General features: G+C 37.3%; 4 protein-coding genes across 5 annotated transcripts in view; 2 read left to right on the top strand and 2 right to left on the bottom strand.

Annotated features, from left to right (window-relative positions):
* Positions 1-23: 23 nt before the first annotated feature.
* LOC126374797 (cilia- and flagella-associated protein 36) lies at positions 24-4,375 on the bottom strand. Of its 2 annotated transcripts, none has more exons than XM_050021517.1 (7): positions 4,123-4,375; positions 3,773-3,849; positions 3,425-3,628; positions 3,169-3,305; positions 2,272-2,485; positions 1,362-1,488; positions 24-628 (listed from the first exon to the last, which is right to left on the bottom strand). In XM_050021517.1, the coding sequence occupies exons 1-7, from the start codon at positions 4,229-4,231 to the stop codon at positions 468-470; spliced, it is 1,029 nt and encodes a 342-aa protein (XP_049877474.1). In that variant the 5' UTR covers positions 4,232-4,375; the 3' UTR covers positions 24-467. The 2 variants fall into 2 exon arrangements, with proteins under 2 accessions (XP_049877474.1, XP_049877475.1); XM_050021518.1 differs by having other exon boundaries at positions 29-628; positions 2,281-2,485.
* Positions 4,376-4,768: 393 nt separating this feature from the next.
* On the top strand, positions 4,769-7,828 carry LOC126374809 (phosphatidylinositol N-acetylglucosaminyltransferase subunit H-like). The gene is made up of 4 exons (XM_050021532.1): positions 4,769-5,123; positions 5,612-5,736; positions 6,453-6,542; positions 7,004-7,828. Exons 1-4 carry the CDS (start codon positions 4,841-4,843, stop codon positions 7,112-7,114), a joined length of 609 nt encoding a protein of 202 aa, XP_049877489.1. The 5' UTR covers positions 4,769-4,840; the 3' UTR covers positions 7,115-7,828.
* A 1,097-nt stretch (positions 7,829-8,925) lies between these two features.
* LOC126374815 (general odorant-binding protein 83a-like) overlaps positions 8,926-27,884 on the bottom strand; it is a 45,979-nt gene continuing 27,020 nt past the window's right edge. Inside the window, exons 2-7 of the mRNA XM_050021540.1 lie at positions 13,625-13,729; positions 12,809-12,884; positions 11,711-11,766; positions 11,225-11,260; positions 10,145-10,324; positions 8,926-9,009 (exon numbers count right to left, since the gene is read on the bottom strand). Of these exons, the coding sequence (XP_049877497.1) occupies positions 8,992-9,009; positions 10,145-10,324; positions 11,225-11,260; positions 11,711-11,766; positions 12,809-12,884; positions 13,625-13,675 (417 nt within the window). The 5' untranslated portion in view covers positions 13,676-13,729 and the 3' untranslated portion in view covers positions 8,926-8,991. The remainder of the gene's footprint in view (positions 9,010-10,144; positions 10,325-11,224; positions 11,261-11,710; positions 11,767-12,808; positions 12,885-13,624; positions 13,730-27,884) is intronic.
* LOC126374808 (uncharacterized) lies at positions 25,856-27,861 on the top strand. The gene is made up of 3 exons (XM_050021531.1): positions 25,856-26,136; positions 26,637-26,706; positions 27,340-27,861. Exons 1-3 carry the CDS (start codon positions 25,888-25,890, stop codon positions 27,645-27,647), a joined length of 627 nt encoding a protein of 208 aa, XP_049877488.1. The 5' UTR covers positions 25,856-25,887; the 3' UTR covers positions 27,648-27,861.

The raw sequence follows: 27,884 nt of genomic DNA, 5'->3' as shown, positions 1-27,884 counted from the left end.
GCGTTTTCAATGGTCATGAAGTTTAATAAGTTAAAATCACATCAATAAATAAGATTATTATATAGAACACACGTGTTTGCTCAGTGTAGTGTTGCCGAATAATCGATTATGGGCCCCCTAAATAATGTAAATAACAATATGCCTATCGATAGTATCGACTTGATCTACATATATCGAAAAAGAGGATTATATCGAGGTATTGGTTAAGATAGTATTGTTGCATAATCTGGATGAACAATACTATTTTACCTATTATTTGATTATTATCAATCGATAGTAGCGATATAATCGATTATATCTTAACAATTATTAGATTAAAATCGATACAATTGTAGAATTTTCAATATCGATAGTATCGCTTTAATCGATAGCCATATCGATATTTAGATTTATTATTTTAGAGGCTTAGAAAATAATCGATGTACAGACGATTATCGGCCAACAACAACAGCGCCAATCCAACTAGTTCAGTGGTTGGACTCTACCACCTCAGTCTTGAGTTTGGAGGCGAGCGCTCGTCGTAGCTGCATGGCGTCAGGAGGCGGTGGCGGCGGGGTCCCCTTCAACGCCGCCTGGGCCACTTTTGCTGAGCGAGGTCGGCCCACACTGCCTTTAGAACCTTCACCACCTAAATTATGAAAGTTGACCTTTCAAATTCAAATATACTTTATTGCGCCTTAAAGCCCCGGAATTATTAAGCCGTTGGCCCCGACTATTGGTACTGCTTATATACACTCATGAGCAATATCATGTACCTACTCACATTAGAACTCTGTCGTACTATTATATTTGACATTTAATTTAATTTAATGAGACTTACGGTTTAATTCGTCAAAAAAGTTAATGTGACATGGTTTCAAAGTGTATACATATTAGTACTCGCGTGACCGTATTACATACGAAGCCGTTACGAGCCATGTCAGGATGCTTTGGCAGCTCAATAATATCCTTGACATGACAAGGTTGGTGAGGTCGGTCTTCGGTCTTTTACCCCACACGAAAGAACAAACATAAAACAGCATAGCTGTATCTCCGAAGGATTAGGCAGTATGATTATAGCTCTCGTTAGCAATGTTTAATTCCCATGCATGTAATAAGGGGCGAGCCTAAATTGCCACGCTATTAACAGGCATAAATCCTGGAAATCATGTTAGGTATATCGGTTATCTATAATCTAAACATGAATATTCAAACTCAAATTCGAATTCAGTGATTTAAATTCCGCGCTGGGATTCGATCGCGTGACAACGACGTACCTAAGTCATGCGTTCTCCGAAAAGGCATGTTTTTTTTACACGAAAGAAGAGAAAGACAGCCACACAGCAACTAGGTATATAACTCTCATTATGATTATGTTATACCTCCAGATTCAAGTCCGGTGTCTGCGGCATCCAATCGCTTCTCACGAACTTGCTTCTTCAACGCCAGCAGCTTATCACGCTGCTGCTTCAGGTATTCTTGTCTAGCCCGCACTTCCTCCTCACTTACCTAGGAAGCCCACATAAGGTGTTTACTCATCAAGGAAAACCGTCCAACATACATAAGGTACACAAACTTACCGCCATAAACGTTTTCGGGGTGATTTAGTGATTTTTTAGCACAAAAAACTAATACTGTGTTCTTTCCTGAACGACCTCTGTGGTCCCGTAGTTGAGCGAAGGGCTCACGATCCAGAAGTCCCGGGCTCGAATCCCGGTGGGGACATATCACAAAAATCACTTTGTGATCCCTAGTTTGGTTAGGACATATGATCCGTGCTTCGGAAGGCACGTTAAGCCGTTGGTCCCGGTTACTACTTACTGATGTAAGTGAGTAATCGTTACATGAACCACGTCAGGAGCCTTTGGCAACTCAATAACAACCCTGACTGGTGTGTGGGTTGCTGAGGTTGGTAATCCACCTCACAACCCACACGATAGAAGATGTTCTTTCCCATGTTTGTATGTGCGCAATCAAATGTCACGGCGTGCATTCCTATGTATCATTTATCACTAGTATAAATCTATTAATAAATCTATCCGTTCAATAGAATATTCTATCATTTCTTACATCTCTAAAGAGTACTGGCATCAGCTGGTACATAAATTATGCATACCAAATTTCATCTTGATCGGTTAAGCGGTAGGTAAGTGGTTTAAGCGTGAAAAGGTGACTACAGTTATTTTCTTATACAGATCGATATTCTATCTCTTCTGCTGTCAATCAAACCATGCTATGTTATAAGGGGTGTATTACTAAGGTATACCGTCATAAACGTGCAAATTTCATTACTTGTTTCACCTGTGCTTTCTTCGGCGGTGGTTTTGGAGGTTCAATAACAGTTGGTTTGACTACGGCCTCTGGACTCAACTGCTTTTTGTCCAGAAGCTCGTCCTTCTTTTCAAAGCTGTGCAGTTTCGAAAGCAGAGTCTGTTTCTCCGCCACCATTTCCTCTGGCGGTACGGCTACGACCTCATCTTGACCCTCGATTTCGTCTATTTGCAGTCTAGAGGCATTTAAAGAAGCATTTAATTGGGTATATAGGTAGGTACGCTGAATTCCTGCGAAGTTGACCAACTTATGTTGGATAATTCTACAAACATGATCATCGCCCAATGTAAGTTGTACCGATCCGCGCCAACACCGTACGCCAAAGACCAAGAATTCTTGGTCTGCGTTTGACGGGTGCGTTCGATCAATTTACATTAGTTTTATATGTATGTTTTAATTTAGTTTTATATGGTGTAGGCATTATAAGGCGATGTTTTCCGATTAATTCAAAAACTTAATTTTAAAGGGACACTATTCTGTTCACGACTGCGAGGTCTTCATACAAACTCTCATCCCTGCCTCTCAATCTCATTGTTTCGCATTGAAACCGATCACATCCACCTACAGAAATGGGATGACGGATATCGGATGTAGGTGCGTAAACTACCATAAATATTATAGTTCTACGATACACCTCGGAACGGGTTTACTTTGGAATGAACTTTCACGGACACGGCTTTGATATAGTGCGGAAACACATCTGGTAGCTAGCTAAGTGCTCACTTAGATACGTTACTTAAGGAACCTATATATATTATATGCTAAACTTCATGGTTTCGTGGTTTCGTCTGTGCTTTGATCGATTACTCAGTTTCTCCTTTTATTGTAGGTATAGGTACCTGGGTATAGATTACTCACTTTTTGATTTCGGTCATTACGTCGTCGTTGTCAGGCCAGTCTTCACTTTCGTCACTCCTCGAAGAATCCAAGTCCTCGGGATCGGCAGAAAAGATGCTAGGCATAGTCCCAAATCGTCTCTCGATAAGTTCCAGCGCCTAGACATCAGAAATAAACCGTTGAAGATTCTACTACTAAACTTTTCAGCAGTGGTTTTGAACTTTATCAAAGGGGTATCTCTTGTAAATAATAGAAGGTACTTATACGAGTATTGTACCTGAAGTTGCAGTTCCACGTTTTTATGCGTCATCATCTTGACGAACATTTCGTAATCATTTGCCGCCCAAATTTGCTCAAAGAGTCGGCGATGGAAGTGCGCAGGTAATCCTGCCAGGTCTCGTGCGGAGAGACGGCATGCAGCTTCGAACTGATCAGCTGTGATGCCGATATCGTCCATGAACGAACCGAGCATCACGTCCACCTAAAAGAAGGTCAAAACCGTAAGAGGATCATTAACCTCTTACTGGCGCAATCGGGTAAAAAGACAAAGATTGGTTTGTGGCGTGCCAAGATGACGGAAAGTGCTTAGAAAATATGTGGGTAGTTTTTAAATGCATCAACTGACCAAATTGCGGTATTCATCGTGGATTTTCTTGTATTCAGGTCTGTCCAGGACCTCCCCAGAATCAGTCGGCTCGAAGGCTATAAGAAATTATTAGGATATTTATATACTTCTGTAGGTATCTAGGTAAATGCGATGTTTATTATTCATTAGAGGTATTATTCATTTTAATGTTTATTTTTTTATTGAAGTAGATTATGAAGAGGGAACGCACCTAAGTATTTATTTTACAAGATTGTGACAAAGTTAACACATCTCTTATTTAACAAAATATCTAAGTAACTACCTAGTCAATGTTAAGTACTGCATGCGACATTTTAATGCCGTAGTAAAATGTAGAACTTGTAACTTACGTAGAGATTTCTCTTCAATGAAGGTCTGTAGTGGTACATTCCAAACAGGTCCATGAAGAAATCCCACCAGTGAATCAAACACCCAAGCATTATTATCTGAATTATCCATCGTATTTATAATGCCGTAGACCTCAACCAACTTTGAACGCAATTAATTTATAACTACTATTTATCGACCTCTTGCTATTTCAGTAGTAGATAGAATACTTCAATACATATTTTACGATTTAGAGGATTTTAAGTCTTTGTGACGTCAGAGCGCTTTATTTATATTGCATATCGTCATAGCAACCGTTTTGATTTTTGATCTACTAAGATAGTTTTACCTAGAATGTTGAAAACTGAGATTTCATGTAACATGGGTCTCTACTCGTGATAGATGTAAAATATTACTGTATTATTATGTACAAATTCGAATTGTCTGATCAATATGAACTAAATTAGGAAAACGCTGCATTCTTGAATATATAGCTCAAATAGCAAACAGCCAAAATGAATAAAAAAACAAAGAAGAGTGCGTTCATAAACTATTGTATTTGCGAAGTATTTGACAGAAAAGTTAGATTTTGAACGCACCTTGCTTATCTGTCAAATGCATTTCGGCCATAAATTAAAAAATATATCTGTCAAATTGATAAGAGTCGTATGTGCAGATTTGGTGCAGATAATTAAATTTTAGCAAATTAACTTCATTTTATCACTGAAAAGGTGTATCAAAATGCTAAAAAATGACGAAACCTTTGAATTTGAAAACGTTAACGGTGTTGCTTTGTGTTTAAAAATGGATTCGAGGAAAGGTTCACCAAAATCGAAACATTTTACTATATCTTACAAAAACAAGGAAAAGAAATCTCCCTGGCCGAAAATATCGCTACTATTTGCAGTATTGTTTAATATTGTAGCTCTCAGTTATGTACGAATAAGTATAACTGCGATATCTGTGATAGTAATTGTGTTATCATTTTTACTATTCTTTTGGATTACGCACAGTGTTCAGTCAGGTATACTACACTTTATAGTTTATTCTTCTTCTTCTTTGCGAGTCGATGGCGATTATTATGCATTTATCTAGTTAATAACTTACAGACCTTCAAAATGACCTATTAACGTGCAACATAACTTACGCCCAAAGATGGATACAAATTAAAGTCACCTATTGTAGATAGAAGCCATTATTATTTTTAGTAACCAACCATATAAACTACCACTCATTATCATCATTGTGTTAACAATATGAAATGTATTTTTTTTTAGTTTTATTAGTTTATTTGTAAATATTTGTAATTGTTAAGTTTAAGAATATTTAATAATAAAGATTGTAAATAGAATAAAAAATTAAAAAAAGTTTCAATCTATATTATTCTATTTTTTGGTACAGCTTTTATTCCATGTATAAAAGAGATATTATTATTATTAATTATTATTATATCATTCACACATATAAGTACTTTTCTTAGTATCAATTAATGTTAACTTGCTTCACTTACAGAGAGCCTGCTAGTGATTCCTACAGTGGGAATACAAAGTTCTGTAAAATATGTTTATGGCCGGGAAGACCACTTTGTGCCTTGGTCTAGTATCGATGATGTAATCATTAATGAAGTCCTCAAACTGGTAAATATTCTTTCCTCTCTCCTCTTAAGGTCCATTATACAATAACATTCATATAATCTTAAGTGAATGCTACGTAATAATTTATTTAAGACAATAAATTCACAAATCCAAAACTATTAAATTAAAAAATAAATATTATTATTTATTATTAATAGCCCTCAATGTCCCACTGCAGAAAAAAGGCCTCTCTTCCCTTCTAAAAATAAATAAATAAATATATTTACTATTAATTACATTAATAATTAACATACATTGGTGCTAATTCCTGTAAATACCATCTAATTTTATTTTAGGTTATATCTGTCATTTTCTTATCCGTCGAAAAGGAAAGGGACGGGTAATCGACAAGCATAAAATTTATGGAACACACGTCAATTTTAAGCACAAATCTAAAACAACCGTCTAAAAATTCGCCCGGGTTATTCATTTATTTACTCATTCTTCCTAAAATTAAGAGCTGTCAATCATCCGTCCCTTTCCTTTTCGGCGGATAAGAAAATGACAGGTATAACTTAAAGTAAAATTAAGAGATGTCTGCAGGAATCGGGGCCATTGTATTACATTAAACAAGAGCAAGAGGGAAACCACTGCCCTATTTTTCCCTAAAAAAGTAGCATGGAGAGTATTTTACAGAAATGCTGCACCGACAAGAGCGTGGCTCTTAAATTGATGATGATGATGTATTACATTAATGATTTGAAATTGTGATTTTCCAGAATCGTGTGCTGTACTTCCTAACTGTGTTGGTGAAGTCTAGTGGACAAGCAAATGATAATGAGAATGTTAGACTCATTCCACTATTTAAGGTATATACTCACTGAATTTCAATTCTTTTATCCAAATTCTTTTTCAATAGCCCTTTTTGTTTTCGTTGATTAATTACTTCGATTTTGATTTTAAATAATTCTTTAAAAAATTGACTGTGCAGATTGGCAATTCCTTGCTTTTATAACAGCTTGTTGTACTAGCGTAAGGCTACATTCACCTGGCATTAATTTTTCGTATGACATATTATACAATATATGGATCGAACTTACCAGCTAATTGATAAAATACTTATTATTGAAAATCCCATGTATACATGCAGAGATGGTCCAGATTATGTGAAAAAAATGTAATAGTCGCTACGTAAATCCAAATAGTTTTTAGTAATAAAATACTGACACTATAAAATATATATAATAATTGACAGTATGACTTATATGTATATAGTGTCAGTAGTAGTATATTGCCCATTGCCGTTACCTCAAAAACTTTTTTTTTTCAGTATACGAAACCAAGACTAGTGATGCTGGAGAAGATATATTCAGAACTCCAGACACTCTTGGTGGAAACCCGAATGGAAGGACCAGCGATGGGTTCCGGAGACACCGGTTGATAGTCCTTGTTGTAACCTTCTTGGTTTGTTGACTGTTCCACCTTTGATTAACCAAAGAATCTTAGACTTTAGGTTGATAGTACCTAATTAGTTGTTTATTTATTAATCAGTGACATATTAGTAATTTAGTATAACCATGACACCTCAAAATAATTTATGTTGTTTGCTATACACAAACAGATTTTCCAGTCTTCATTTTGAGTTATACCCGTCATTTTCTTATCCGCTGAAAAGGAAAGGGATGGATGATTGACAATTGTTAATTTTAAATGAATGAATAACCCGGGCGAATAAAATAGGCATCTCGCTGATATGATGCACCCCGTTTGATGTGTGCTGTCAACTTAATTCTGTCGGGTTATTGGCCAATATAAAATTTTGGGAGGAATTTTTAAATTTCTGCCTAAAATTGATGTGTTCCATAAATTTCATGCCTGTCGATTAACTGTCCTTTTCTTTTTCGGCGGATAAGAAAATGACAGGTGTAATTTAAAATAAAAACAGTTGGTGTCTACAAAAGTTAGCACCATTGTTATTACAAAACAAAGACTAAAAGTTAAACTAGGTTTAAAATACAGTCTGGGTCACGAAAGAAGTCCCGCGACCGCGGTGCTAATGTCGCAGATTCTGCATAGAATGAAGGTCTTCCCAGGCTGTTCGTCAAAATCAATATAGATGGCGCTGTACAGCTTTCTCTTCGTTTAACCTTAAATTAGATTTAATGGATAACAGACATAATGTATCTTTTGTTTTGGCTACATTCACCAAAAACCATATAAATGGTGTTGTACAGCTTTAACGTGATAATTACTTATGTTCTCATTTCTCGGGTCCATAATTATTCCAAAATACAATGTAATGGCAGAAGCATATACAAAAATAATTGTTGCTTGATATTTGAATCACATTTATACCAAACACTTCAGGACACTGATACCGACCCCGCCGGCTTGGGCGACGATTTCCCTCATTCAGCGCTTATCGCTATCGACCCGCTAGGGTCGATTAATTCTTTCAAATATTTTTCTTCTCAGACGATGCCCTAAGCCGAGGTTCGCGCCCAACTGGACACCCTCAGGCTGTTGTCTTAAACGTTGTACCGGGTGAGAGCCTTCAGCGCTCCCCATTTGTCCGGCCAAGTAGTTAATGCCATCTGCGGCAAATCTACAATAAGTCTCGTCAAAAAAAAGGATCACATTATACATTGAATTACGCTGCTACCTATATTGCTTCTCTTTATTTTGATCAGAATAATAATTGGTGGAAGATGTAATTCTGCCTGGGTGTAATAAAAACAGTTATCATTTATACCCAAAAACAAAGATGAAAGATGCATTATGTCTGTTATTTATGAAATTATAAGTTTAAACGTAGAAAAAACTTAACACTGCCATCTATCGTGTTGTTGAAAAGTCCCTCATTAGTTTTATTTTAATCCGTCGACTTCTTTCGTGGCGAGGATTATTATTTTAAACCTAGTTTATTTTTTAGTCTTTGTTTTACACTTAAATAATTTAAAGGCACACCTAGTCATGTAATTTTGAAAGAATTCTTCTGAATTCTTTTATGAGATATGACAGTTGCTTGAACATAAAGTCGGTCATTGACCTCACAGCCCACACGAGAGAAGGAATAGTAATTTAAAAAGTAATATTAGTAATTCGAATTTTGTTTCTGTTAAAGGAAATTGATATTGAACGGAATTTAATGTGTGCTTCTTATTATAATTTAACTTATATAAATTTATTATAATAGAATATTGGGATATTAAAACACAAATATAATAAAGACTGTTATTTTATTTATCATGTTTTTTTTTGTTTGATTTTCCTTATATTATCTATCTTTTCTTACCAGCTTAATTTCTTCGAATAAAATCAAAACAGGAAGTAATGCTGAAATGGAAAAAGTATGAAAACATTAATGAAATACTTTTTCGTAATCCAATAATCCTATTAACTAAGCAAAAGTTCGGTTACAATAAGGTTAAACAGATATAAAAAAAAACATTACGTAGTTAATAAAAAAAACTGAGTCTATGAATTGTCATAGACTAATGTATTAATTAAGTTAGTAAATAAACACAGACTTCCCGGCGCTCAAAATAGAGTCCGCACCACGAAAGAGGTCCAGCAATTGGATAGGACCTCGTAAAGAAAAGCTGCAAGTACTCTTCTGATTCCTTGTGCCTCTGTCCAGCGCATGAGAGATTACGGATGAACGTGGTGTTAGTGACATCGTAACGAATACTGAGCGGGACGATTCAGACCATGATTCTAAGTTAATATCAAGTGGAATTAACCGTCGCAAAAATTCAAGATTTACTGTTTTCTTTTTATTATTTTCAATTCTATAATTTTGCGATGGACAATTCCACTTCAGTATTCGTTACTATCTCACTTATATCCCGTACAAGTACGTACAGGTAGCCATACAAATTCGTACGTAGTGACGAACAATGTGGGGGATGATTCAGACCATGATTCCGAGTTGATATCAAGTGGAATTTCCTTTCTTTCTTTCATAGCCAGACGTGCCTACACGTTGACGGTGTAGCCATCGCCTAACTTTTTGTGATAGCAGTTCATAAAGATCGATGGGGCTATACTCGTATATGTAGTATTTTTTCGCACAAATTTATTATGCAGTGTACCCCGCGTCGCCAATTATGTGACAAAAAGAAGTTTTAATTGTGTCCGTCAACGTGTTAAATAGAGTTGTTCATAACTTTTTCTTCAATAACAGAAATAAATTGAAAATTAATTGGAGCAAACAGAACAGAACCTGTCGGAAAATTCATGAAAATTTTATTGGTTTTTAAAATTATTTTCAGTTCCATATTTTTGCGATGGAAAATTCCACTTGATGTCAACTCAAAATCATGGTCTGAATCCCCCACAGTATTCATTACGGTGTCACTACGTACGTACTTGTATGGCTACCTGTACGTACTTGTACGGGATGTAAGTGATCGACCCTCAAAGTTTTCGTTACGATGTCACTAACACCCTGTATAGCACAGCAACTAACCTGAGGATCCTTCTTCTGCCAACATCGGTGTAGATCGTAGGAGACTTGGCACATGTCTGTGTTCTGATCGCCTATGAAGTGGACGCAGGCCTGACCCATGTTGTACGCTATACTCTTCATGTCTTCAGGAAGCATGTTCAACATTTTCTCGTATCGGAATATTCCGTTTGACTCGTTAAGCTGGAAGGTCAAGGGAAGCAAGTGAAGGGTAGTTTCCAACGAGTGAAATCAGTTACTTTTTACTACAAAAAATCTGTTACTTTTTTTATCGTCAAAATACGATATTCCTATGGAATTTGTTTGAAAAAGCAACCTGGGACGTGATAGAAAAATATGGCAAAATGTCGCACTTATTATTACATTTTTCTGTAAGTATTACATTTCATAAATAAGTTAGTTTAAAATCTGTTTTTATTTAGTGAGCAGAATTTCGTAATTTATCTTTGATATAGGAAACTACCCAATTAGATGGTCTGTATCTATAGATATAGGGAAAAAAATCAAAGTCCGGACCGTATATCAGCGTTGGAACTAGGACACCCTATGTGTAGTTAGTTAGTTTTATTATTATTATTACTATTATTTTTATGATTTTGGGTTCGTTTTTCTTCTTTTTTTTTGACAATGATTTTTGATCTCCGTTTTCTTTTTGTTTTGTTTTTTTTTTCTTTTTTTCTGTGTATTGATTTCCGTGTGGTTTCTGTCCTGTGTTGAATGTAATGTACCTGTCTGTCTGTGTCTGTGGTGTCCGAAAGTAAAAAATGTTTCTTTCTTTCTTTCAAAGCCAGACGTGCCTACACGTTGACGGTGTAGCCATCGACTAACTTTTTGTGATAGCAGTTCATAAAGATCGATGGGGCTATACTCGTATATGTAGTATTTTTTCGCACAAATTTATTATGAAGTGTACCCCGCGTCGCCAATTATGTGACAAAAAGAAGTTTTAATTGTGTCCGTCAACGTGTTAAATAGAGTTGTTCATAACTTTTTCTTCAATAACAGAAATAATTTGAAAATTAATTGGAGCAAACAGCGAACTTTAAATATAAAAGTTATCGAATTAGGTGGGTACCTACTTACCAACTCTAACTCCACGAATATACATTTCATGTAACACTGAAAAAAAAAACAGTATACAGTTATTATTGGGTCACCTTATACATATTTAAATAAATAGATACCTAAGTAATAATAACCAATGGTTTACGGTCACGATCATTAATATGTTTACACTTTGGTACCATGTCACATTAACTTATTTGACAAATTGAACTGTAAGTCTCACTAAATGTCAAATATGTTAGTGCGACACAGTCCTAAAGTGGGTACATTAATTGCTCATGACTGGACATGCTTTTCGGAACACGAAATCATCTAACTTTTCGAAAAGTCCGATAGGTAATTCAGCTTCTAATGTCCTAACTAAATAAGGGACAGTCTGATTCTATGTTTGACTTGTCCGAACTTGGAATCGAACTCGTAGTAATTATTTTGCGTAGGGTCGGAAATCAGGACTTCCGGCCCTACGCAAAATAACTACAAGATCACTAGATACAAGAAAATTACCTTTAATTTGTCGTCATCCACCATACTCTCGCCTTTGCTGAATTGTTCTACTAATGCTGGAAAATACAAAAGTAAATAAGTAAGTAGGTATCTTTATTGGGGTAGGCAGCGTCACTAATGGTCAGAAATGACTGTTGCGGCAGTATGAACAAACATACAACATACATAAGATCACGCCTATTTCCTATTGGGGTAGGCAGACACCACGGAGTTCTCTAACTACGACTGTACGGCCCATGCCGCACTGTAAGTGGAGGGTGTCTCCTGTCGTGGCGTGGTGCTGGCGGTGGTGAAAACTTAAACTCCTTTGTTTACTATTTATTGGGTTTTTTTATGGTTTTATAAATTTGTTACAAAATATGCGTGGCTTGTGACGCTCCGGTAGGGCAGTATTGCCATACAAAAAAACTTATATTACTACTTAGGTCTATTGTCAATTAATATTTTAATGTTTTTAACAACGACATTGACACACCACTTTCGCTTCAATGAAAAATGTCTGACGCGTTAATACAACTTTACAATTTAACAAATATAATATAACATTAAAATTCTGACTAGAACGGGATGTGAACCTGCAGCTCTTGTCAAGCCGGGACGAGCGTGTTAACAATTACACCACCGGGTCCTCCTCCTGTCCATGCAAAATTCTTTCGATCTATATAATCGTCATTAAGCCGACGCCGGCGCCATACCTAAGTATAAGTAATATTGAGTACTAATAAGTATTATATAGACTTATTGGTCTATATGTCGCAGGGATATGATAAAAACGGGGATTTGATCAATCCCCTAAGGGATTTGATCAAATCACGGAAGATGTTAAAATAACAACACGATTTTATCTTTTCCCTAAACAAATTTAGTGAATTGAACAAATCCCTAAATTGGTTCAGTGAAATGACAAAAATAATTTTGCTTTGGTATTTTATAGGTTTATTTGGTTTTTATTTTTTTCTTAGGGAATTGATCAAATCCCCGTTTTTATCATATCCCTGCGACATATACATCTACATGTAAATATGAAGACGTTTGAACTTTTTCGCTTTTTTCGCTGCCAGGAATGGATGGAAGTAAAATATTAATGAAAATATTTACTTTTGTCGACTCCGGTCTTCTCTTCACATTTCTCCACTGTCGGCCGGAGTTGCTCCACAAACTCCTTCGTCGGAAACTAGAAGCAATAAATAAGTTTTATTGGACTATTTAGCATGTAAAACATTAATGTGTGCCCTGTAAAAAATTAAGGCAAGAAAAAAATTTGGTAGGTAAGTACCTAAGTATAAATTGCATTTATTTGATTGGACCCTATAGTAACATAATGAATCAATCATTTGAAATCAGTGATTTGATCTGTCTAACTTATCCTAATAAGGTCAGTTCCTCTTTGAACTAGTTTCCGAGTTCCAAAAAAAACATAAAGTTCTTTGTTAATAATATTTTTAGGGAAATGGTTCTCAATCTAGCCAGGTTTATATCTTTTGTGTACGCGATTTGACCTACCTATATTTCTATACATGAACAGCCTATATACGTCCCACTGCTGGGCACTCGCCTCTCCTCAATCAACCGGAGGGGGTTTGGAGCATACTCCAACACGCTGCTACAATGTTAGTGGTGCTGTTTTACGGTTAATAGACGGGATCAACGGCTTAACGTGCCCTCCGAAGTACGGAATCATCTTACTTTTTCGGACTATCAGCCTATACAAGCCTACTATATCCTTAACAAAAAAAGAACAGTCCCCATCAGGAATCGAACTCGGACCAGCTCTAACCACTAGACCACGGAGGCTGTTATAGTCCTTTGCTTTCCACAAGATGTAGTGCACAAAAGTTGGGCTGTAAACTTTTTAAAGTTGTAAAATCTAGTGCAAGATTGACATAATGGCTTGTGATTCATGGGGCAGCTCACCTCGGCTCGCGCGCACACCAACAGCAGTAGAAAAGTCACCGATCGCTCCATCGCTTTCCAGTAACGACCCGCCGCCGCAGCGTTATATCCCGCGCAAATTAACACCTAATACAGATGCGCATTTAGGAAAATTCATATAAAAAAATAATAATTAAAAATCACACACAGTCGTACACAAGTTGCACGCAGTCGTATGATTGGCCGCCAGCGTCGGGGAGTCCATCCGGACTTACCATTTTAATATATTTGTATGTTACTAACACTAGTTTGTAAGCTTACAATTTTACTAACAAATATGGATGTAATCAATGTGGATGAGTCCGAAATAAATGATTCTTATTATTATTAAAAATGTCCTTTTATCTGACGCAGTTGGCTCGCCCATTACAGAAAGCTCGGTGAGCTGTGGGTACTTAGTTCATCTTCCGATGGATGTACCTCTGATTACCCCATTAGGATATGGACGTGAGCTTATGTTTTGTTAATTAAAAATGGACGAAGCTCTTGACTCTTTCAGTGTGGCCGCAGGTTCGATTCTCAGTACGGTTCAGTTTAGGCCCGCCTAAACCAATGATTTTCCAAATAATGTTTAGATCATAAATGATTATCACGTGCTTAGCGGTGAAGGAGAACATATTCAATATTCTTTATTTGCATACTATGATGGTGTACAAGTTTGTAAGTTACATATGAGTTTCACATCATAGACCCTTTCGGGCACAACAAAATAGAAGTATAAAAGAGAGAAGGAAGCTTTTCAAATAGCATACACACATAACATTGTGAGGACATCCACGTTTCCGAAATGCCTTTTCGTAGGTATGTGATCTAACCTGTATTGGTGTAGTTTTCTCTTCGGCTTGGAAGGTCATACAGTAAAAAACAGGACCTGTCAAATCCTCTGGTTAGGTGAGCAGACCCTGTGAAAACGGAATGACACTCGAGAGATGATGTGCGAAGTTCATAATCATCTGCTTAACGTTTATGCCGTTTTAATTCGGGAGTCGGGTTACTAGACAGAAGCAGTTGCCAACCAGACCTTCCAACCAGAAGAGAAAACCGTTTCTATTACCATACAGTTAAGGTTACTTAGTAACTAAAACGACTAAGAGGTTCATAGGTAGATTAATTAATGTTCAGTGTGTATTGAGCTTTACTAGCCTATGGTTCGATTTTACAAAGCCTATTGGGTATTTGCCTGGGTCAAAGATAAATTATAAAAAGCTAATGTAGATATATAAATCAGTCTAAGATGATCAAAAATCAATCTTATTTTACTATTCGATTTATTTTCGAATTTTATTTATGAATTAAGTAATAATGAGAACGACGTTTGACCGCTTTTATTGATGACGTCACAGTACAGTATTTTCAAAAAGTATCTCATTTGACTAGCTTGTCAAGTAGCCTATTGCTTCTTAGGAATCTAAAAGCAAAATAAATATCTTCCAATTTCAAAGACTTTTACATTTATTTCAGACCTTATTTTAATAAGACGCGAAATAGCTCTTATCGAATCTGTATTCGGGTATATTTAACTCGGCGTTTTCATTCTGCTGAATATATTTTGTAGTCGCGTTTTGTGGAATACCTACTATCTCGAATATCTGGGTCAATAAATGCGATTTGCATATCGAAGCCTCTCGCCCAAGCTCTAATGCCGCTCTGAGTCCACACCTGTATCGCATGCTCACTATAGTATGTTATTAAACGTTCCTATACATGAATTAAACGTTTAATTCATTCATGACGGTGCTAAAGACGTTGTGCGCAGGAGCGTAACAGGTAATGTGTAGTTGTTCGGCAAAGCCTCGCGAATTATCGTGTTTAATTATACAGTGGCAAGGTGACATTGTTGCGTAGTCAAGTACCTTGTCTCACTAACATCTCATTGAAGGATTAATTCAGTCGTTCCACAGACAGCTCTGAGATATTAATTTCAATACATAACGCGCTGTCTGAACTTGGTTTAGATTTGCTAAGTTATAATTTCAATGTCTAAGTAGGTACTTACCAAATGATTAGGCAGGTACAATTAAAAACGATTTGCCGTCACTTTTGGGTTTGTACAAAGGTTATACTTCAATAGTATGGTCTTTGCTCATTAGTACGGCCTCTGTGGTCCAGTGGACTCACGATCCGGAGGCCCCGGGTTCGCATCCCGGTGGGGAGATATCACAAAAATCCTAGTTTGATTAGGACATTACAGGCAGATCTACTGATTGTCCGAAATTAAGATGATCCGTGCTTCAGAAGGCACGTTAAGCCGTTGTTCCCAGTTACTATTTACTGTTGTAAGTGAGTAATCGTTACATGAGCCATGTCAGGGGCTTTTGGTGGCTCAATGATAACCCTGACACCAAAGTCGATGAGGCTGGTATTCCACCTCACAACCCACACAATAAGAAGAAGAAGAAGATGGTCTTTGCTAAGATAAAATCAGTAGACTTACGATATGCCCGGATTTACAGCGTAGGTAATATAGCCTGTAGGTGCAATAGCATATTATTATCATAGATACGTCCAATGACAACAAGTTCTAGGAGCAAGCTTTCCTATCTGTGTTCAATCATACGAGGAACATGGTTTGTTCAGCACATCCGTGGAACATTTACTTTTCCTAGAATCACTAATTTGCATTCATCAGGTGCCTTAATTGCATATGAGGTGAAGGCAGCGGCGACGCTAACGAGCGATATTAAACGTGACATTCGCTGAATTCCTGCAGATGAGGGAGATAGTGGAGTCGTCAATTAGCGATCGTGATGGCGCCCGATGAGCGATCCGCCATTCCATTCCAAATGGCGCTTTGGGCGTGAAATGGCGTCAGAGTCTCTGGTGCTGTGCGAAATGCGAATGCGAACTAATTGGCGAGATGCAGCGCCGCCGGCGCTCACCCCCCGTCCCCCGACGCACCGTCGAATGATTTCAATTACCTAATTAGATTTAGGCGGAACGCGACTAGTCCGACGATTCCGAGAGTATCTGTGAGTTAATTGCAGGAATGGCGCCCGCCCCCGCCCCTTATGATAATTTTATCGCCTATGAATTGGTGAAAGGGGAGCTTTTATTGACCGAACAAAAAGTAATTACGGAGCAATTAATTGCGGCGTCTGTTTATAAGCAGAATCTGTCAACAAAGGCCGCAAATTAAAACGTTATCGAGGAAAATAGAGACAGGCGCTCGTTATATCAGTGGATCTTTTTAAAGTTAAGTTGGAGTGTGCTTAGAGATCAAAAGCGAGGCTGGAGTGGGTCAGGGGTTGGGGGTGCTTGTGATATCGATACTTGGTGTATTTTTGAGGTTCCTCTTCCTGTAATCTGTTTACTGAAGAGTCGCATTAGCCAGCGCTGGAGATATCGGAACGAGGTCGCTGCCTTCCTATGAGTGGGTTCACTCGACGATTTATGAAAACAGATACCTACGTTTCTTATTATCATTTTACTTAGTATAGTAAATTTTGTTGTTGCATAGAAATTTTATACTTATAATCGTGTTACATGATATGTCCACTCTACAACAAATGATAAAATAAAATCATATGGATGGCTTTGTCTAATTTAAGGCCCTATTTAGCTTATGTTAATCCAATAGATACCTACATTTTGATTCGTTTCGTTAGCGTTAATGAAAGATAAAACATTTTGGCTAGATCTGATCGCCTTTATGGGCTGGTTACCAGTCACTATTATGTATGAACATAATGTATGGTCTTCTGGTTAGAGCGTTGTGCTCACGATCCTCGTTAGATTCTATTCTCAAAATGACTTTATTAAGCTAACCGCTGGTTGCAGGCTGAATTACCTGATTGTACTAAAAAGATGATTCCGCGCTTCGGAACGCACGCTAAGCCGTTGGTCCCGGGTACTAGCACACCACCAACCCTCAATGGTGCGGCGTGGTAGATGATCCGTACCCCTCCGGTTGCTGAGGGGAGGCCTGTGACCAGCAGTGGTACATAGGCTATCAATATAGGTACTTACATAAATATAATGTATATGTAATATGTATATTAGGTATCATAGGCACAAGTTGACTAATAGTATCTTAATCATATTATATTTTCAACGGTTATGAATAACCCTGTGTCACATTATTCAGAGAATCTCAACCCTAATGATGGGAACATTAAATTATCAACTACGTTTACATACACCACGACATACCTCAGCCGTGGCGTATCCATTATGCTAAACATATTTATGTCCTAAGGTCTAATCGGTAGTATAGTACTCATACTTGTCACACGCCAAAATTGATAGCTATCATAAATATGTATTCATACATACATTACCTACATTACATAAAATCAAACCAGTAATGCACACGCCCAATAGACCTACTAAACATCTAAGTACTACTGCAATATGTGGTGATACTTTACAAAATCAAATCCCGAATCCAATGTCGGTGGGGACATATCACTAAAATCACTTTGTTGCCCCTAGTTTGTTTAAGACATTCCAAGTTGATCACCTGTTTGTCCGAAAGTGAGATGATCCGTGCTTCGGAAGGCGCGTTAAGTTGTTGGTTCCGGTTACTACTTACTGACGTAAGTACGTAGTCGTTACATGAGTCATGTCAGGCGCCTTTAGCGGCTCAGTAATAACCCTGACAACAGGTTGATGGGGTTGGTAATCCACCTCATAACCCACACGATAGAAGAAGAGTTACAAAATGACTGTCATTTTGTTTGTTTGTTGATTATAGACCAAGTTTTGTTACGCATTATGATGTGTAACAAAACTTGGTCTATAATCGACTTGTAATACCCGAGTAGTTGTTGCATGGTCTAAGTTTTTTGTTGATTCAGGTCATTATCGCAGTAAAAACGAAAAAAAGTATTATTCAAGTTGTTGTTGTAACTGTTTATCAATTTATTTTAAGATACACAATACCGGTGTGTTAGGCCTCAGTTTGTGCAAAAAGGAGTGGGGTTTACCCAGGGGGGTACAAAGTGGGGGGTATTGTCTTCACATAATACACGATGCTTACACATATTGAACGGTTCTGTGCAGGTGGTGGGGACTTAGCAATTCTAAGCTGCGTTTGATTGATTGCGGCCCCCTTCACGCACACAATCTATATGCTAATACCCCCTCTTTTTAAAAGGCTGCATTCTTATTATGTAAATCTGCACGCCCGATTTGCCTAATCCATGATCGGACTTTCCCGGGATTGTTGTTGTGTATCCGCTTCCCGCGGGATCCGGAAGTGCGGGAACTCCCGTATCTCGATCTATTGAATGGCCACACTAAATGAGAAAGGCGAAATTTTTATAAACTACTTCGTAGGCTTCGCATTTTTCGTGCCCGTGAGGTAAGTTTCTTATTATATGATCTGATTTTGGAATATTTTACTGCACAGGGGAGCTTTATAGATTATTAGATAAACATACATAAACTCACGCCTATTTCCCACTGGGGTAAGCAGAGACTATGGATTTCCATTTGCTTCGATCCTGACATACTTTTCTTGCTTCCTCCACATTCATCAATCGTTTCATACACGCACGCCAGTTCAGAGTAGATCACACTGAACTTTTTCTAAGAACATCTCCAATTTGGTCAATGTACGTCCTAGTATCTACCAGCCCTACCACCAACCATCTCTGCCTTATTTATATAAAATAGCTACAATTGGATCTTTTATAAGGAAACATGAAGTTCAATTGCAATTTGCAGTTGGTATACTACCTATGAGATTGCGACCTATGTCGGTGTATGGGTACAATAGTTTTTCAACGGCAAAGTCAATGCCTCCTTGAACTGCCTTGGATTATTTTTGGTAATTTACGACAGTTTGTATGGAAGCTTCGGTGTGCGAGACGGATTCGCACTTGACCGGATTTTTATAAATAACTAAACAAATTCAAACCAGCCTAGGTATGTAATGGTCTTTTGTCCAGGACTCCAGTCATTACACCCTGACAGAGGTTGCTTATGACAATATCTACGCACAAAAATAACTCAGGAATTAGCATAGTAACAGATGGTCAAGTTACTGCGTTAGATGAGCACTCGTCGCGCGCGGCACGAATTATATTGAGCGCTTACGGTAAACGATACGAATGCTATCTACCGTCAAACGCCTATTGGTTGAATGCCTCGATATAATTCGCGCCGCGTTCGATGCGGTTGCCGTGCAGAGCCTACAGGATGCAGTGCTGTGCTCAAAAACACATAATTACTACAAGATTTCCCACGGCACCCGCGCCACTGCTCGCTTAATGAACTTTTTTTTACTAAAAAAAAAAACAGAAATAAACATATAAATGACGAGTCGAGATGAAAAATAGCCAGCTCTCATAATATTACTGCCATGAAGTATACAGAGTGGGCCTATTTATATCAAAATGCAAAGTCTTATATGAAAATTAGGGGATTGTATTTGGAATGTAAAAAATATTCATGACCGCAAACGCCTGAGTATTCTATTCAAATCCAGATAAATAGAGGAAAAATAAATAATTAATATAACTGTACAGTTTCTAAAATACATAAATTAATTCAGTTATAAAAATATTTTTGATTACTTATCGTAAGTCAACTTGCAGATAACTACAAAGTTAGTATGGAACATTCTAGTTTTTATTTTTGATTTATTATTGTTCAAGATTTTTTTACCGTGACTCGGGCTGTAAACCACTCAATTCTCTTTATGAGTTTGAATTTATGTTTGGATCTTAGATAATTCATATGACGTCGTTTCTAAGATTTGTGCCCGGTTAATGGCATTGCGTTCGCCCCTGTTATATGGGGCTTAAACATAGCTGGCGAGTGGGTGTACTTACATCTCTGCCTGTGTTGTGGTTTTTTAATTGTTTTTAGAAACGTTATTTGCTAAGTGAAGTCGTCTATTGTATAGGTATTACATTAAACGTCCACCCCCGTGTATAACAAACTATTAAACAAATACAATTTAGAACACTAACGTTTCTCTCTGAGGACCTAATGTTTGAAACTCTATTTCCAATCAATATCCAATTTGGGTACCCTGAAGACTGAGGGTAGACCAGACGTGGACCGCCGTCGGCAGGGGCACTGTTTATAAGGTTTTATCACAACGGCAACTGTCAAACTTCTCTCACTATCAAAGAATATAAGCAGTTACGTAGCTTCAGTAAAACTTGATGCTTCTATTTTGTGTCCTTCGGCAAAAAAGTATTTTTCTGAATACAAATGATAATAATAATAATCCATTATACCATATATCCATTCCATTCCATATTTCCATTTTCACTAAGTAAATATATTTATCGTGTATCAGAATTTGAATTCAGAATTAGGTATATATCTTGCTTTGAACAAATATAAGTAGGTAGTACTCATAAAATAAATAAAACACACTATGAAACAAATAAAAGAAAAGAGAGGAATGGCAATTACCTACTTCACCGACATGAGCGCAGCTAATAATGAGAGAGAGGGAGAGAGTACCTATAACATTATCGAATATCACCCACCTAGTAGTGAATACCATCCGTTGCATAATTACAATAAGTCACGCCAAAAACTATCGGATACTGTGCCTAATAGACGCAAATCATTGCAAGTAGCTACCATACTAGTTATATATCTCAGCCACCCGAGGGAGTATAGTTCGGAATGGCTAGAAACTTCGCTAACGTGTCTTTATTTCTATAATAACGGCGACCACAGTGGTCTGCGCTGCAAATAAAATGTACTAAGTTTAAAAAGTTGACCCTAGTGATGGCAAAATTCAATGAAATATAGGATAAAGATAATCTTCAGCTAACTGTTACTGCTATAGTAGTTAAATATTAATATAAATATCAATTTATAAAGACCTGCTACATATTAATATTATTATATTAAATATAAAACTGTAAATAAAGTTATAATAATATTGTTTTCCCGTTTAGAAATTGACATGCGGTTTGTAAAAAATAAACTAAGTAAGTACGAACTATATCTAAAACTGCGCAAGTCATGAAAACAATTTTATTAAATTACAATAATATTAGAAATTACAATTTCAGTAGGTAATTTAATTATTATCGGTGTATGTATCTAACATTATTTCGAAAGGATTACTGTGAAAAAATTTCTTCGTATTATTATGTTTTTGGAATCTTAGCTTCTTATTCTGCATTGTTCGGCGTTGTACCTACGACATAATTAAACATTTCTAATATTAATCAGTAACTTTCCAATCGACGTTCCCCAAAAACACGATTTACTTTTAATGTGATCATTACCTCATTATATTTATTTTCTCATTGCTGGGGTACATAATTATTCAAAAATGTAATGTAATGGCAGAAACACATATAAAAATAATTGGTGCTTGATATTCAGATCACATTATGTATATAATGATGTTGCTACCTATATTGCTCCTCTTTATTTTGATCAGAATAATGATAGGTGGAAGTTGTAATTGTACATTGGTGCAATAAAAAGGGTCATCATTTATACCCAAACACCAAGATGAAAGATGCGTATGTCTGTTATCCATGAAATTAGAAGTTTAAACGAAGAAAAACTTAACAACGCCATCTCGTGTTTTTGGGGAACGCCGATTGGAAGACTTTCCAATCAATGAGGCAATGAGGCACTGAGGGACTCCTCATTGCATATTTGAGACAACGTAAATGAATAATTCAAAAAGATTTATGTATTTTATTTATTATAAATTCTGTAACATTTAGGTTTTCATTGTCAAACTTAATAAACTGATATGAAATAAACAACGATTAAATGAGTCATCTTAATACTTCTATGGTCTTAGTTGCCCGTACTCTTTTACAAGGAACATACCTAATTCAAACTCAATATCAAACATAATTATAGGCTAAGACAATTGAAAATACTTATAAGGACTTAAGAATATAACAACATCTACAAGTACACACACCCTCATTAAGTTGGAAGTTAAGCTCCATACAAACTTTACTAAATGTTCTCAAAACTCAAAAAGTACTTATGGACTTTTTATTCCTCGTTATTGTTTCATCACTTGAACTAAAGGCATCTCCCTAAATTTATTTACTCAGCTATGTACTTGCTATTTTATTTTAATATATTGAAGATAAATGGTATAATTCTATTTAAATATTTATAAAAGATGAATAATAATTATGTAAACAATTCTTGAGTGTTATCGAACTTGTACTCATAAACATAGGCAATTTATAACTATTTATACTCCTTTAGAAACTGGCTAGGTAGCAAAGTAGATCTGCGTTCTGGATCAAACACCAATTCTTCCTCTTTCGGCTTCCCTGGTTCTATTCTGTCATCGTATGTGAACTGCAGCCCTGTACCAGCGTTCATTCTATGAGATAAAGACCCCATCATTGAAGCCATACCAAACATTGGGTGAGGTAATTCAGGTATATCCGAAGCCATCGTATATCTCGTACTCGGTATTCCCGAAGTCATTGTATATCTCGTACTCGGTACTCCCGAATCCATCGTATATCTCGTATTGGGTATTCCCGAAGCCATTGTATATCTCGTACTCGGTATTCCCGAATCCATCGTATATCTCGTATTGGGTATTTCCGAAGCCATTGTATGTCTCGTACTCGGTATTTCCGAAAATTTTGAACTATCATGATTGTAGGATGTCTCATTGATGTTGGTTTCAACAGTTTGACAGCTCGAATCTTGCGCGTCTATAGATATTTCTGAGTCATCATGATTATCATCAAAGATCTTGTTATTGCCTCGTAACTGATAGTATGATAAGCGCAAATGTGAGTAGTCATCGATGAAAAATCCCGAATTTGATGCTCCTGAAGTAGGTGGAATTGAGTTATTTTGATCCATCGTATGAAGTATCAATGTGATTTTAGGAAGAAAAATTCACTAATGGGTTTCAGTGGTGAAAAAACACGATCACAGGAACTTTCTTCAGTGTTCAAGCGAACACTAAGCTAAGCTAAATATTTACAGTCAAAATTATTTTACGTTTAACTAATATAATACCAGCCGTCAATTTCATTTTTGTGTAAAAAATATCATATATACCCTCATAGTTTCTTAAAAAATCAGACCAGTGTTGCCATTAGAATTAGTATCATGATTTTATAAGTATGACATTAATAAGTATTATGATATCGTATGACGTTGTTTAAATAATTCAATAGAATTCGTTAGGTATGTATTGGCAGAAATTATTCAGTTATGCTGATCCAAAAATATTTTGTAAGAAGCACGCGCGCTGAGCCGTCGATAATAAACTACAAACTTTTCATATGAAGTTACAAAGCGTTAAAACACGAGATTTTCCAAAGAATATGTTCCGACTATAAAAGTGGAATTGAGTTTCCGGTTCCAACTACAACCCTTTAAAGAGATGGATTGTGACGCAACTAAGTTGGAATTTGTATAAAAGAATTTACATACTTACTCCATGTTTGACAATAACGGATTGACTTCTTATCGAAATATTTTTTAGTAAGTAAGTAAAGTAAATTGCGTCCAGTTCGTGTGGATGCTCGCATCCATTACCGTTCTGTGACGATGCGTATGTTTTTTGAAGTGTATGTAACTTAGGGCATATTACATGTTACATACGTTATTCTTCCACTTTACATATGGATGTAAATTTGTCCGAAATAAAGTATATTTTATTTTATTTTATTTTTATTTTTTTATTATCATTTAGGTTGTGAGGTAGATTACCAACCCCATAAACTCCTGTGTCAGGGTCAGATTAGGAGGACCTATTTTGTGTTGCATAACGCAACGTAATTTTTTATAGAAATGCTATATGCATAATAATATCATAATATATCACTCAAGCCAAAAATTGTGGGATAGGGCATGATGGAAACGATTATAGTTCTTCAATCCTTGTTTATTAAAAACGTTTTATCAAGTTAGTGACCCCCCCTACCCCAAACCGCCCCCCTACCCGCTATCTGGCTATGTTCCCACGCATCTCTCTATGTTCACCTATCGGGGGGGCTCACCCTTTTAAAACAACCGACTGTCATTTCCCTGTCATTCCGCAATCCCCTCTTCTCTCTCGCTCACTTCTCGTTCTCTCTTTCACACACCTCATGACTATCCTTTTAGGGGTAAGCCTTGCGGCCACTTCGAATAAAGTCCTAAGGTATATATGTATCCGCACTGGGCCCGCGTGATGGTTTAAGGCCCGATCTCCCTATCCATCCATAGGGAAGGCCCGTGCCATAGCAGTGGGGACGTTAATGGGCTGATGATGATGATGAGACATGTGTTGGTTCCGGTTACTAACATATCTTTACATCCGGAAATAACAAGCAGCTGAACGTGTTCTTCTTATTGGCTCCCATCTAGCGTGGACGTATTTATACTCTGCTTTTTGTTACTTACAAATTACCGCGACAGTGACCGAGTGGCACGGAGACAGTAAACGAGACTCAAAGATAGAGGAGATAAGAGTGATAATAATATTATAAGATTGTGTCTTGTCACCTCAGCCTCCGTGGTCTAGTGGTTAGAGCGTTAGGCTCACGATCTGGAGGTCCGGGTTCGATTCCCGATGGGGACATTGTCGAAATCACTTTGTGAGACTGTCCTTTGTTTGGTAAGGACTTTTCAGGCTTGAATCACCTGATTGTCCGAAAAAGTAAGATGATTCCGTGCTTCGGAGGGCACGTTAAGCCGTTGGTCCCGGCTATTAGCCGTAAAAACACCTCCACCAACCCGCAGTGGAGCAGCGTGGTGGAGTATGCTCCATACCCCCTCCGGTTGATTGAGGGGAGGCCTGTGCCTAGCAGTGGGACGTATATAGGCAGTTTATGTGTCTTGTCACCTCATCGTGAGATGGAACATTTTCAGCTCTTTATCTTCCCATTCATGTCGTAAACATAAACCCCACAGGACGAGAGAGAGAGACCATTATATACCTATTGATAAAGGGCTAACTACCCACTTGACACCATACGGTTTATCATATTATCTATCTTTAGACTTTGCTCGATGTGGCCGAAAGTCTCACCGTAAGTAGTCTCTATCTCTGCCTACCCCGAAAATGATTATGGGCTTGAGTGATATATGATATTATGCATATAACATTTCTATAAACATTTATCGATGGCTACGTTATGCAACAAAAGATAGGTCCTCCTAATCTGATTCAACCCATAAGTATTTGGGAATGTCTTCTAAAGATGAAAGATTATCTTATCCCAGATAAAGAGTGGATAAGAAAACGCTCCTAGATAAAGTTTTCAGTATATAAACCTTGCAATATATATAACTTGTATTGAGTTCAATAATCTTTCTGGAGTAAAAGTATTACAATGAAGACCGCTTTAGTAGTCTTGGCCCTTGTGGCTGTTGGTTACGCCGCACCACAGCCAAGGAAGCTTTTCCATGAGCATTTAGAAGACTTCCTGGACGTGGTGAGGGAAGAAGCTGGAGCAGAGTTGGAGCACATCTTTGAACATTACTTGGAGTTCGAAGAGTTCGTCGCCACCTTGGATTACCTCGCCACTGCCGACTACAAGGAACTCATTTATGAGATGGAATCGCTGCCTGAATTCAAGGCTGTGAGTATATACGGTTATATAGCCTACTTATATTAATAATACTAGATGAAGTATACCCCTTTCCATATTTTAATTTCGTTTAAACCTTTCCTGGACTACCATGAATATTTCAAGACTATTTAACCAAATCGGTTCAGTAGTTCTCGAGTTTTAGCGAGACTAACGAACAGCAATTATAGCAGCAGCAACATAACATAAGATCACGACTATATCCCAATTGGGGTAGTCAGAGGTACATTCATCGAAAGATGAACCATTCTGTTAGACTAATGTAAACCGGCGCTCCCCGTTTGAGAAGGAAGCCGATGAACCACATGACCATGAACCACAGAACCTCAGTGACTGGTTTCTATTAGCTTACCCATATTATGGCCATCATTAAAATTATGTTATATCGACTTAATTGTATCTCCGCTACAGATGGAGCAATACACATAGTTTTTTAACTACCTTACTGCCAGCACACAGTGGTATCAAATTGAATGAACATTTCATTCCAGGTCGTTGACTTCTTGGAGAAAGACAACATTGACATCATGTTCTTCGTGGACCTTGTAAATGAAATGCTGGGTAAGAATCTTATTATATTCTGTGCGTGAATCAGATGGTTCAGGTACATACCTCGCCCCGCTGCGTTCTTTTTGCAATTCTGGTTGAACCCCGATAGCGACGATTTCCCTTATTCAGCGCTTATTGCTATCGACCCACTAGGGTCGATTAATTCTCTTAAATATTCTTCCTCTCAGATGACGCCCTGAGCCACGGTTCGCGCCCAACTGGGCACCCTCAGGCTTGTTGTCTTAAATTATGTACCGGGTGACAGACCTCAGCGCTCCCCATTTGTCCGGCCAAGTTGTTAATGCCATCAGCTTAGGTGTTCACTCTTCCTCACAACTACACAGAATAGGCAATTACTAAGTTACATATCACCACCACCACCACCATCACCTTAGCTGACACTCATCTTCACTTGCCATCAGGTGAGATTATGGTCAAACCCTAACGTTTTTCAATACGGCCGCAAAATTGCATAATACGTAATATTTAACACGCGTCGTTGTTTAAGCTGAAGTACGTTCACCAGGAGTCTACATAGCCTAAGAAGCATATCAGCCAAACAAATTCTGCTCCTATTGCCGCATAATTCGATCAAGTTTGCTTTGCTTTGATTCTTCATCCGTTGACCTTTGTTATCATTTACAGAACAACAATTCCCGCCATCTGCCAGGAAGGTGCGTCACGAACTAAGCGGCACAGACTATTCTGCCTTCATCAATGACATAATCGATGCCTTCCCCAAGGAGAAATTGGCAGCACTTTACGAGGAGAAAATAGCTGAATACGATGACTTTAGAGTGGCTCTGGAGAATTTGGAAAGCCAAGAGTGGCAAGATACCTGGAACGCTCTCTGGAACAGTGAGGTGTTCCAAAAGGAGATCCAGACTTTGGAATCCCACGGAATCTACTTCAACTCTTTGATCAAAGAGCTCAGAGCTTTATTTGGACAGTAATCTAATTTAAGGTCCAGTTTCGCCACTTGTTGTTAAACAGTCTTATAGGTCTGTCTACCAGAAAAGTAATGTATCTGCTGTACCTTCACAACTGGTGAAACGAGTACTTACTAATAATATAATATTTATTTGGTAAATATTTGTAAATCCTATTTGTGTACACTTAAATTGTACTTTTTTAGTACCACTCTCGAATAAACTGTTTGAATCTAAAGTTATCTTTGTATTCATAGTAAA

The sequence above is a fragment of the Pectinophora gossypiella genome, chromosome 18 (assembly GCF_024362695.1).
Source record: "Pectinophora gossypiella chromosome 18, ilPecGoss1.1, whole genome shotgun sequence".
Taxonomy (NCBI): domain Eukaryota; kingdom Metazoa; phylum Arthropoda; class Insecta; order Lepidoptera; family Gelechiidae; genus Pectinophora; species Pectinophora gossypiella.
Note: the sequence above shows the minus strand (reverse complement) of the source record. Positions and strands in the feature narration are given on the sequence as shown.

Coding starts and splice junctions, on each gene's coding strand:
- LOC126374808 (XM_050021531.1), top strand. CDS start 25,888: ATGAAGACCGCTTTAGTAGTCTTGGCCCTTGTGGCTGTTGGTTACGCC. Junction 26,137..26,636: donor CGCTGCCTGAATTCAAGGCT/GTGAGTATATAC, acceptor ATTTCATTCCAG/GTCGTTGACTTCTTGGAGAA. Junction 26,707..27,339: donor CCTTGTAAATGAAATGCTGG/GTAAGAATCTTA, acceptor TATCATTTACAG/AACAACAATTCCCGCCATCT.
- LOC126374809 (XM_050021532.1), top strand. CDS start 4,841: ATGCTAAAAAATGACGAAACCTTTGAATTTGAAAACGTTAACGGTGTT. Junction 5,124..5,611: donor TACGCACAGTGTTCAGTCAG/GTATACTACACT, acceptor CTTCACTTACAG/AGAGCCTGCTAGTGATTCCT. Junction 6,543..7,003: donor GACTCATTCCACTATTTAAG/GTATATACTCAC, acceptor TTTTTTTTTCAG/TATACGAAACCAAGACTAGT.
- LOC126374797 (XM_050021517.1), bottom strand. CDS start 4,231: ATGGATAATTCAGATAATAATGCTTGGGTGTTTGATTCACTGGTGGGA. Junction 3,629..3,772: donor ACGATGAATACCGCAATTTG/GTCAGTTGATGC, acceptor ACCTTCTTTTAG/GTGGACGTGATGCTCGGTTC. Junction 2,486..3,168: donor GTAATGACCGAAATCAAAAA/GTGAGTAATCTA, acceptor AAATGCCTCTAG/ACTGCAAATAGACGAAATCG.